Here is a 12,027-nt window from a genome sequence, read left to right as displayed (position 1 = left end):
CAAGTATATGCTCTAGGCAGGGCCACAAAAATTGCCGACTGGCCAGTAGCAATGCCTTTGCACACTGTCCACCTTCTGAAACACGTTTTCTTTATGTAGAAAGAGTAGTGAATGAATGACATTATTAAAAAAAGATACTGCCAAAACCCTGGTTTAACGGTTTAAAAAAAATTAAAATAAATTTTCTTTGGGTTTTTTTTTTTTTTCGGTTATTATTGGTTAAAACTGAAAACTTCAAGACCTAGTCATGAATTACAAGCTGTCAGCGGGTGGCTCTTAGCAAGCCATTATCAAAGCATGTGGTGCACATTTTCAAAAAATAGATCTAAGGAAAATATTAAAATGACTTAAAATAATGACGCAGTTGGAGTACAGTGTCCATTTCTGGTCATCACAGCACTGAGGGGGTGTTATGGAGTGTCCATAAAAAGAACCAGACTAATCCCAGGGCTTAACGGACTGAGCCACGAAAACAGTGAAATTCATTTTCTGAAGTTCCAATGTAAAAAACAACTGCAGTTAGTGAAGAATGCATTAAATCCAACAAAATATCTTAACGAGGACATTAAAGAATGGTGTGCCTAAATACATGCGTATTCAATCATTCATTCAGTCAACCAACCACTCAGCTGACGTGAGTCACTTTGGGTGACTCAGCGATACAACAACAGTTCTGTGTATCTCAAATGAAGTGGAAGGTGGTTTCTTGCATATTCTTTGTTCCATCATGGAGGTCATCCATTGTTTCTCAACAATGGCATGTCAAATAAGACATGACAGCAAGTTCTAAAACTGATTAAAACTTTTCATATGGAGAACGTGGCTCACAAAAAGTTTTTTTCACTGTACTATAGTGATTATTTCAAACAAAGGTAGGGTAAATAAATAAATAAATAAATAACCATACTGTTGTAGTATGACAATTATAGTGGCATTGATGTTCAAATAATGCCAGGCCTTTACCCCTTAATTATAGATTGTTCAGGAGATCACATTTCACTTCTGCTCGTGCCGCACTCCTTCATAACTCTATAACACTATTGTCCACTGTATGCTACAACACATCACAAAGAAAACCCTTTCATGACATTAACTGTGCCATATTGAGTTTCTTTCTGCCGTGGTATATTCTCAATATCGTTATGGTTGACATCACCTGCTTTAAACAAAAATGATACCTGAGGCACCTATTGGAATTCGCTTTAAACTGCAAAGTCCATTCAAAACAAAGTCATAATAGGATAACACACTTAACAATGATATCTTCATCACCCTTCAACAATGTTTATATCCACTAGGGTCAGCGTTGCAGGGGAGACAGGTTAACCCTTTAAAGATGAAGCGTCTTTCAGTGGGATGGTCCCCCAGAACCAGGGTTTTTTTATTTTTTTTTTTTTTTTGGCTGTATTTGACTCTCTTCCTTTAATTTTTAAAAATTTTTTTTTAATTTTTTTTCCCCAGTAGCATCTTGTAATTGGTGTCGTTGTCATCAGAACACCGGGGAACTATAAATTACTTCAGAAACCATAAAAGTGCCTGTGGCAGGCTGGCGAGTGGATAGAGGCCCAGAGACAGTCTGCAGTTCAAAAAAATAACAATTTTATTATAAATACAAAATAAAAGGGCACAAGGGCCAAAACAAAGCAATTTAAACACCAAAAAGATAAAAAGCAAAACTTACAAAAATAACAGTTTCCAGGCTGGGCAATGCCTTCACTGGATTCAAGTTTTCCAAACAACCAAAAAAAACCAACCTGCTTCCTCAGCTCCCCCTCTCCAAATGAGAAGCAGAGGCCTCCTTTTATATCAGGTGGCTGGGCGCTGATTGATCGTTAATCAACCTAATCAACTAATCAACCCCAGCCACCTGAACATAATAAACCCAGGCAGGTAGGGGAAGTTAACCCCATCCCTGCCAATTTAAAGGGCAGAGCTTTGCTCTGCCACAGTGCCTCTTTTTTTATTCAACACTATTTCATATTTAGTTTTATTTTTTTAATTATTTGTTATGACTCTGTATTCCACTTAGTGTTTTCAAAGAGAAATGTATAAACATGTGTCATTTTATAACCTGAGGAACTTACAATACCTCCTGAAAACCTTGTTGAAAAATATTGATGTTTGGGCAAAATACAAGGCATGGTTTCACCTGAGTGATTTTATGACTTTGATTCACTAGAATCATACGACAGTGTGCCTGTCAACAATGATTGATCTAATTGTCTTGCCATCTTGAAATTAAATTCTGTAGTGGAAACGGTTATATTACTGGGTGCATATCAATTCCTGTATATAAACAAGCATATACACAGAATACTCTATTATCAAAGCAATATTTTACAAACAGCAAGAACACCACAATTAATAGTACCAACTACAAAATGCTAACTAAGCAAACACAGTAAATTGCAATGCCATAACAAACGTTTATTCTCAGGATCTTTATCAGCAATAATGGACACTGCTCGCAATTATTTTCTCAAAGTAAACATTTATAAATAAAATAATACTTCATTCCAGTATTATCAGTATTAAGGGGAAACATATACATTTAGTTAATGAAATATCATCTGTTTATATCTTGTATTTAGAAATGTTGTAAAAATATATATATATATATATATATATATATATATATATATATATATATATATATATATATATATATATATAATATATATATATATATACGAGACAGGGTAAATGTTGTCCTATAATTTTATTGCATCGGATTTACAGTGTTTTCCCATTTCTTTCTTGTCTCTAAACAAGTTCCTGTGATGTTTTGTTTCTGCACGCTGCTGTAAACTTTCTCCAGCCCTTTAAAATGTAAATACCCGTCTGTGGCAGAGTACACCCCAACCCTGTGCTGATTTGTAGTATTTCTGTATTCCGATTTCTGTTTAATGTATTTGTGTTGTTATTATTTTAGTTAAATGTAGTTAGCAGTGTGGCATGGTGAAAGCTCTGCTGAAGCACAGGTGTGGGTGTGGAAGTGGGAGTGGGTATTGGGTGGCAGGGAGGGAGTTAAAATCGTTCCTGCAAACACATGTGGGAATGTGGCTGGTGTATAAATAAGGTGATCACAGTTGGTGGAATGGTTAGTGTTTTGGTGTTGGACAGAGGGGACGTGTTTTCCATGTTCTGTGCCGTTCGTCTATTAGGTTTATGTTTGTGAGTTTTGTACAGACCTTTCATTTTGGCCCGTGTCTTATTTTTGTTAATATGTTTTGTTTGTTTGTTTGTTTGATTTATAGTATTAATAAAGAAAGAGCACATTTGTGACTCACCCGCGGTACTTTGTGTATGTCTACTTCCTGGTCTGACATCACCCGCCCAGCCATCCGTGACACAGTCTCAGAAACATCACACACACAAAAAAAGAATCGACTCCCTCCCCCATCCAATGACATGCGTTTCCAACCTGTACGGCAAAGTGTGGTGGCCCAATAAGCCAATACATTGAATTGATTTTTTGTTTTTTGTGTTGACCTGATCACGGTCCCAGAATGACACTTCAGTATGATCATGTTTACACGATCGCGGTCCTTAAAGGGTTAATGCTTACAGTCCTGTGAACCGGCTGTACTTGACAGAAGCCAAATGAAGCTTCTGACCGAAGCCAAAGGAGGGCTTTCAATTTCTGAGTTTGAAAAAATGACAGAAACAGAAATGATACACAAAGGGAATCTAAACAGTGAAGAATACATCAATAAAGATGATATTTCACAGCCATATCAAGTTGCTCTTTGAAGCATATTTATGATCGCTCTTTATGGTGTTTTGAAAGCATCAACCTGTACTATACAAAGAGTGCTTATTCACCTCTGTCAGACTTGCAAAAATTCTAATTAAGTTAAAAAATGGTACGATTCTATGAAGACTTGTTCCTCATAGATAAGTGTGAAATAGAAACTATGGCAGACGTAGGTCTTAGTAATATTTTCCTCTATCTGTTTTTAATGTGTTACTTTCCAGGTGACCAATGCCTGGGAATTTGGAAAAAAAAAACTGTGGGCTGCACAGTTTAGGGTATGGGTTGTTGTGAATTACCAGAAGCTAATGGACAAGGTTAAATGAAAAACAAAAACAGTTTGTATTCTGGGTTGACTATTGAGCTTCCTGTTTTGTGTGAAATGCTGATATTGCAGTTCCAGCAATCAAAACAGACCTGCTAGCCTACAACATTACAGTGCCATCTAATAACATCTATTTTACTGAAAGTATTGTGTATGAAGCTGGACTAGCCTGATGATATAATCCATTATCAAGATCAACCTAATTATTTTCTTTTTTTAGATGTAGTCCGTATACATGTTAAAAGCTCCCAAGTGGGCTCAACAGAACTGTCAAACATATCTTCTCTCTAAGTACACCTGGTAAAGCAGAGAGCAGCCATGTAACTGTCCCCTTGGAAAACACTGCCCTTAGTGAATGTAACACATAAATCGGTAAGGCAGTGCTGCAGGGAGATAGGTTCATGGTTGCAATCTGGTGTATAAGCTGACTTGGAGAGTAGACATCTTTGCAAGTTCTATAGAGGCCACAGGACACAAAGTGCATATAAACAACAATGCAAAAAGATACAAAAACTGTTATGATAACTGTATTGTTTTATACCCATAAAAGTAGCTTTTTAACTGCAAACAACAAACTTTATGAGAACTCGCCTTTCTTCTACTGTGCGTTGAAAAAAGAAGTCAAAGAGTGACAAAAAAAACCTAACTATTGATAGGGTAAGAGAAAATACAAGTCTACATCGACCATACAGAGCGATCTCATTTGATAGTTTCCCTTTTTTTTATCCTCTTCTTATATTGTTTTTTATTTCCTTGTTGGGTATGGTTTGGTGGTATTTTAGTAAAACAGTAATCACACAAAAAAAAACCAAAAACTGGATACCTCCTTAATTGCATACTGTAGATACACTGTAATGCAGGGTTCTTCCCAGGAATTCTGTACAGCCGGACGGCAGAACATTACAGCCGGGAGCACTTTTAACGGAAAAATAAACTTGCCTTACCTTAAATATATAATACGACAAATAATTTGAATAATGTGTTGTCTTTTGTTGACTGTATCTGGTTTTTATGTTCTACATTTTCTTTTTCATTACTGTTTTTTATTATGGTAAATTACCGTGTAATTTAGGCACTAACGATTTGGGAAAGTTAACGTACGTTTATTGAAGTTCACCAAAAAAAAAAAAAAAAAAAAACGCCACTTCACCGGGTGGCCAGTCTGGCTGAAAAGGCCTAGGGAGAACCCTGTAATTATACAAATTGTTGTGTTTTTACAATATAGTTTATATTGACCGACAAGTGAAATTACAAAATGAAAGCATATCCCTTGAAAAGTTACACTATGTAACAAAATGTATATTATTATAATGTTTTCGAGTCCTGAAACAGCACATTTTATCTTTGCTACAACCTGGCACATTTTTAAATGGGTTCTTTTATCAAGTGTATGGGTCTTTATCAGGTGTAACATTTTACAAATAGAAAGTAAGTAATATAATCTATTATTATTTGTACATTTAGCAGACACCTTTATCCACGGTGACTTACAGAGACTAGGGTGTGTGAACTATGCAACAGCTGAAGAGTCACTTACAACTACGTCTCATCTGACAGACAGAGCACAAGGAGGTTAAGTGACTTGCTCTGGGTCACACAGTGAGTCAGTGGCTGAGCAGAAATTTGAACCGGGGACCTCCTGGTTACAAGCCCATTTCTTTAACCACTGGGAATTAACCCTATCCCTGCCAACCACCTCCGCATTTTAATTTAAGTTGGATCAAAATTAGTTATGAGGTTACAAAACAGTACTGTATCCATTGTGAACAAATTGCTATAGGTGCAAGAAGGTGTTCTTTCAAGCACAGTTCCTGTTCCTTTAGCTGTAGCATTTACAATGGGAAAAATCTGTTTCACCACAAGGGTGTTCTCTTAGTCAAAGTGTTCTCTTAGGAGGTGTGCCTATAGGTGGAGACTACTGTAGTTCTTACAAAGCAAAATTAAATCCCAAGAACGCATTGCACAACTCATTTTTCAAGAGGGGTCCGCTCAGCACAATATACACATTGCCAGAACTTTTTTTTAAACAAAACAAACTTTAAACAAAAAAAAGATACTATAGCATTATTCATGTTGTGACTGAACACTGGATTAATAAGCTACTGTTGAGATAGCTCTCTGCACGTTCTCACATGCCATGGTTCTTTGAAGTGGGAATTTTCATATTTCAGGGAAAAAAAATGCGCCTTCCATTTAAAATTACCTTGGGGAGGTAGGCAAAACAGTTAACACTTTCAGCACCTGAATATCTTAGCTGACAGCTAACTGTGACTCACAAGCATCTTAAAAAAAAAAAGGCCTGTCCCTCACATGATAAGTACTTGGTATAATAATGGAACCGCTGGCATGTATCCCCCAATAAAAGCTGCAGCACCCTGTTGCAAGCCCATTCCAGTACCAAGGGGCAAAACAGCATAGCTGTCAGACCAGAAAGTGTGCGGACCGTAGACACTCCATGTGTAGGTGCTTCTGTATCCAAGGCGACTGAAACGACTTATATTTCATTAGGAAGAATTAAAGACCCGATGGGCCAAGCTGGAGAACAGGCTTTGGTTCCATTTCTACCCTCAACTTCGCTGAAGTCATAAGAGGCAGTCATCATTCAGGAACAGCTACATATCTCTCCAATACAACTTAAACCCTATGCAGAGCCATCACATTTAATCAATCCCAGCTACTTATGGTGGCCCTGAACCCTACTGACAATGTAATTGCATTTCTAATTTGTGATTTGTCCAGGTGGGTCGTGATGGATTAGGTTATCATGCTACATGCCACACACTGCTCTAAATAGAGGAACAGGGATTAGAGGCCTCAGCGTGACATGTGGGTGGAATGAGCAAACCATGGCACAACGGTCCAGTACTTTGCATGCATACTACTTGCAACCAACCATGTCAACCTGTTACATACATACAGTTAGTCTTACTTTGAAGCAACTGAAAAGGCAAACCTCCTAAATGGTAAACAACTGGAAAGAAACTATTCCGAACAATAAAATGACTGCACATACCGGCAACTTGCTAGTTTTATAGCATCCAACTATTAAAACACTCAATTGTACTAAATTTTGATACTAAAATAAACTTAATAAAATAAAATGTTTTGACAAAAAGTCTTTCTCAATGCCTTCTGAACTAGATTTAATTGTCTATACCATTTCGCTGATTTCACAATACAGCATTGCTAAGTTTTGCATTTATTGGGACAGTAATTAATATATTTTAGTTTCGGTTCAGTCACTACTACAACCTTGTGTAAACCACAGGGCTGAATGAACAAACCTGAAATAGCTTGCATAAATTGCATTGTCTGAAGGTGTACAGCTTTGCAAAGCCCATTGATTCATTATGACACATGAAAAATAGAGAAGTTGTGCTAGACAAAGTACAGTGACACACAGCCAGTGGCACAATGTTGGTCACTTCAGGTACTATATTTTTCCTCTGTTAACTCTTCCTTTTTTCATTTTCAATCTGGAACACCAATATACTGTAATGCGGCTGTTACACAAGTTATTGATTAATACACACAAACAAAAGATGTCAAAACAAACAAGTATTAACGAATAATCATGTTAAAAAATTCCAGTGCTATTCATTTTAACATATATATTTTTAAACCACTTGTCTGCAATTGCTTCTGCTTCCCAATCTTACAATTTGAAAACGGTATCTCTAATACATTTAATAAAAACACCTATGTTAACCTTTACCAGGTGAGTGGGCGCTGCTCTAAACATAAGGAAATGTCAAATCTTTCTCATTTGGAGTGAGTCTCAGTCATATTTGTTTTGGCTTCAATTTTAGCAGTCTCACTCCTAAAAGAAAGGGAATATTCCTAAATCTCACTCTAACCCCATCATCTCTGAAAAGATACTTTCTTTTAAAAACAGCAAGGGCATCTCCAAATATACAAACTGGTTTTGTGCGGTTGCATGCTTCATTGACGAAACTCTATATCCATTAACTTTAAACAAAAAAGCACTATACTAAACGAAAATATTTCCTCTACACACCAAAAATCTGCGACGTATGAGAGATTTGGTACCAATATGTTGCTATACTGTTTTCTTTGCAGTATCGGGATTACATTCATATTTGCTAATGGTGTCTTGTTGCAAATCGGTGCTCGATTTAAGAGTTGCTTTATACTTTCACCTGAGCTGCGCCTTTGCAGATTATAGAATGCACTCAAAGTCATGTGTATCATATAAAAATAGACATATAGTATTTAAGCAAACTTACCAAAAGAAACACGCTCCTCAAAGTGTGTTAAACTGGCCATGGAGTTAAGTATGCCGACGTTCACGCCTTTTTGATATAAAGAGAAATGCAAAGCTGCAGCGTGAAACTTTGTATTTCCTGGAGAGACCTGTGAGACGACTACGACTGTACCGACGCTCTCACAGTTCCTGATAAAAACTCCAGTCTAATAATCAAGCGGAAGTTCAGCTAATTTAGTGAGGTCTCGCGCATTGTGGTACAGTAGGAGCCAGACTGGCAGTAAACAAGGTTATTTATTATTATTTTTTGTATGTATTTAGTAAAACGCATATTCTTTTTTACAATTCACAGTGCAACTGAAGTGTCTTCCTCTCTACAACATTTTTTCATTGCATGCCACGTTTTAAGCATATTTTTATGGAAAACAAATCCCCGCTGTTCTAACCAACATGAATCAGAACATCATTCCATTCTCACGTTTTTCACATAGGCCAACTCTGTACTGATGGTGATCCATCGTGTTAGGAAAGTGACTGAACAAATCATTGCAAGCGATGGGAGAATTTAAGTGGAATGGTAGGGCACACACACACACACACACACACACACACACACACGCACGCATTTTGTAAATGTCTTTACAACTTTTTTTTTTCTTGAAATATTCTAAGTGAACGGTTGTGTGTAGGGTGGCTTATTTATATTATTCCATTTCATGTATACAAATAAAATAACTAAGGTTTATTGCACATAACTTTAATTTTGAGAACATGAAATAATGAATATGCTTACATTGAAAATATATGAAGATGCTAGTGACACCATTGTGTCATCAGGCAGAAATTATATTTACACCCATGTGACAATTTGACAAGAATGTTAAAATAGAACATAACAATAGTAGTACTATCTTATTTGTATAGACATTTCTAGTACCTTTTGTTGACTTTTGGAGGTGCATGTACCTCTGCTTCAAAAGTCAGCTGCATTATACACTAAATAAACTGTTTTATGTTTTGACATAGTTGTATGTTTATTTATTTTGTAATATTCAAACCTCTCTTTTTTTGGTTTTCGTTATTCATCTGCTATTTTTAGATGTCTAGTCCCTTTAATGATAGTAGATTGACTACTTAAGGCATGGTTCTCAACTGAGCACCATATTACACTTGCTGGTTAGTACATTTTCTAACAAAAACTTCATCATGAAGACAAAGGAACATTCAAAGCAAATCTGGAATAAGGTTCTTCAAAAGCACCAATCGGGGTAGGATATAAAAACATTTCCAAGGCATTGAATATCCCACGGAGCACAGTGATGTCCATTATTAAGAAATGGAGAGAATATGCCCCAGCTCTGAATCTGTCTAGAACAGGCCGTCCTCAAAAACTGAGTATCCGGGCATGAAGGGCACTAGTCAGTGAGGCCACCAAGAGGCCTATGGCAACTCTAAAGGAGTTACAGTCTTCAACGACTGAGGTGGGAGACACTGTGCATACGGCAACAATAGTCCAGGTGCTTCACAAAACTGGCCTTTATGGGAAAGTGGCAAAAAGAAAGTCATTGTTGAAAAAAACTCACATAAAATCTTGGCTAGAGTTTGCCAGATGGCATGTCAGAGACTCTGAGACCAGGTGGAAAAAGATTCTATAGTCTGATGAGACCAAAATAGAGCTTTTTGGCCTCAACACTAAGCGTTATATTTGGCGCAAGCCTAACACCGCACATCGTCCTGAGAACACCATCCCTACCGTGAAGAATGGTGGTGGCAGCATCATGTTATGGGGATGCTTCTCTGCGTCAGGGCCTGGAAAGCTCGTGAAGATAGAGGGCAAAATGGATGCATCAAAGTATAGAGAAATCCTGGAGGAAAACTTGCTGAAGTCTGCAAGAGACCTGGGACTTGGGAGAAGATTCATCTTCCAGCAGGACAATGACCTCAAACATACAGCCAAAGCCACACCGGAGTGGCTTAAAAACAAAAAGGTCAATGTCTTGGAGTGGCCCAGTCAAAGACTGGACCGCAATCCAATTGAGAATATGTAGAAAGAGTTGAAAATTGCTGTTCACCAGAGGTCCCCATCCAACTTGACAGAGCTTGAGCAATTTTGCAAAGAAGAATGGGCAAAAATTGCAGTGTCCAGATGTGCAAAGCTGGTAGAGACTTATCCAAATAGACTTATGGCTGTAATTGCTGCCAAAGGTGCCTCTACCAAATATTGGCTCAAGGGGGTGAATACTTATGCAATCAATTATTTTCTGTTTTGTATTTGTAATTAATTTAGAACAATTTGTAGATTTTATTTTTCACTTTGACATTATGGACTTTTTTTTGTGTTGATCAGTTGCAAAAACTCCTAATTAAACCCATTTTGATTCCATGTTGTAACACAATAAAATGTGGAAAAGTACAAGGGGGGTGAATACTTTTGAGAGGCACTGTATGTCTGTATATCATTGTTCTACACTTTAAAAAAAGACACTGCAGTTTTTGCACTTTACCTGCTGTTGTGGACTTGGTCTCTCAACTGCTTGTTTACTAAAAGTTTAGTAACAGTTAATAATTAAAAATATATCTCAGAAACTATCTGAAAATGAAAAAAAAATGTTAACACACAGTTCAAACCAAACTTGGTCAAAAGGGAGCTCAACATATCTACAAAATAATAAAAATAAAATAAATAATGAACTTCCATGTCTTTCTGGTTCTTTTAGACACTATGAACAAACAGCACATTTGTCTTTTGGAATAAAAATGCAGTTTCAAAACATTTTTTGAACATTCTGTCACGCTCACTTTATGACTGTAGATTAGGATTAATTTGTTAGAATGCTAAATAAAAAAATGAATCTGCTGTTGCCAACAACTATAACAATATAACTGACAACGGCAATACTCTTTTTTTTATCATTCAGAAAACACTCCAACCAAGTACTTTCATTCTATGTTCTTGTGGCAAAGTGCTTAACTGTGTGCAGGTGCACGACTGTCTGTATTCCCGTTGTTCTACTGTGTTTCCTCTGTACTGTAATTCTGCTGTGTATGTGTGTGTTTACATGCTGTGTGTATCTATGTCATTCCTCTGTATTTCCTGATGCTTCTTTGTTTAACTCTGTCTGTGGCAGTGTGACCCTAGCCTGCATGTGGGCATGTTCTGTGTCTTCCTTGTGATTGGTCTTGTCTCTCTCTGTATCAGTCTTGTTGCGCATGGTCTGTGTCTGTGTGTGCACTGTTCCATGTGTTCCCATTGGCCCGAAATGTGCGGCCGAGAACCAATGGGATGTGTGTATCGCTCTTCTCCCATTAACATACGAGGAGGGGGTGTTCTGGCTGCCATTGTTCTTGTACTCCTGTACTGCTGTATCCTGTGTGTGTAAGCTGCGAAACTGGCAGAGTAGTGGTCTCTGGAAGGTGCTGAGATAGCATCTGAGGAGTCTATATGCTGTGACGCTGACGAGCACTGGTCTCTGGTGGGTGTGACGGAGCGTCTGAAATAAATGGCTACTGGAACCAAGAACCAAGCGTGTCTCTCTGTTTTCTGCCTCCTGCCTAAAACGCTACAGCACTAAAAACAAAACCAAACAAAATAAAAAAAAACACCAGAGCAAAGCACAACAAACATTAACTTTTAACATGTAGGCTGTATGCTTAACACCCTGCTTTATGTGATAACTTTGGGAATGCTCTTACCTCGTTTGCTATGCTCTCTGTGAAGTATCT

At 37.4% G+C, this 12,027-nt stretch overlaps 1 protein-coding gene across 1 annotated transcript in view; it reads right to left on the bottom strand.

The window, feature by feature from the left end:
* edaradd (EDAR-associated death domain) overlaps positions 1 to 8,481 on the bottom strand; it is a 36,137-nt gene extending 27,656 nt beyond the window's left edge. Inside the window, exon 1 of the mRNA XM_041249947.1 lies at positions 8,327 to 8,481. Within this exon, the coding sequence (XP_041105881.1) occupies positions 8,327 to 8,366 (40 nt within the window). The 5' untranslated portion in view covers positions 8,367 to 8,481. The remainder of the gene's footprint in view (positions 1 to 8,326) is intronic.
* Positions 8,482 to 12,027: the final 3,546 nt, after the last annotated feature.

The sequence above is a fragment of the Polyodon spathula genome, chromosome 5 (genome assembly GCF_017654505.1).
Source record: "Polyodon spathula isolate WHYD16114869_AA chromosome 5, ASM1765450v1, whole genome shotgun sequence".
Classification (NCBI taxonomy): Eukaryota; Metazoa; Chordata; class Actinopteri; order Acipenseriformes; family Polyodontidae; genus Polyodon; species Polyodon spathula.
This window is presented reverse-complemented; position numbering and strand designations above follow the sequence as displayed.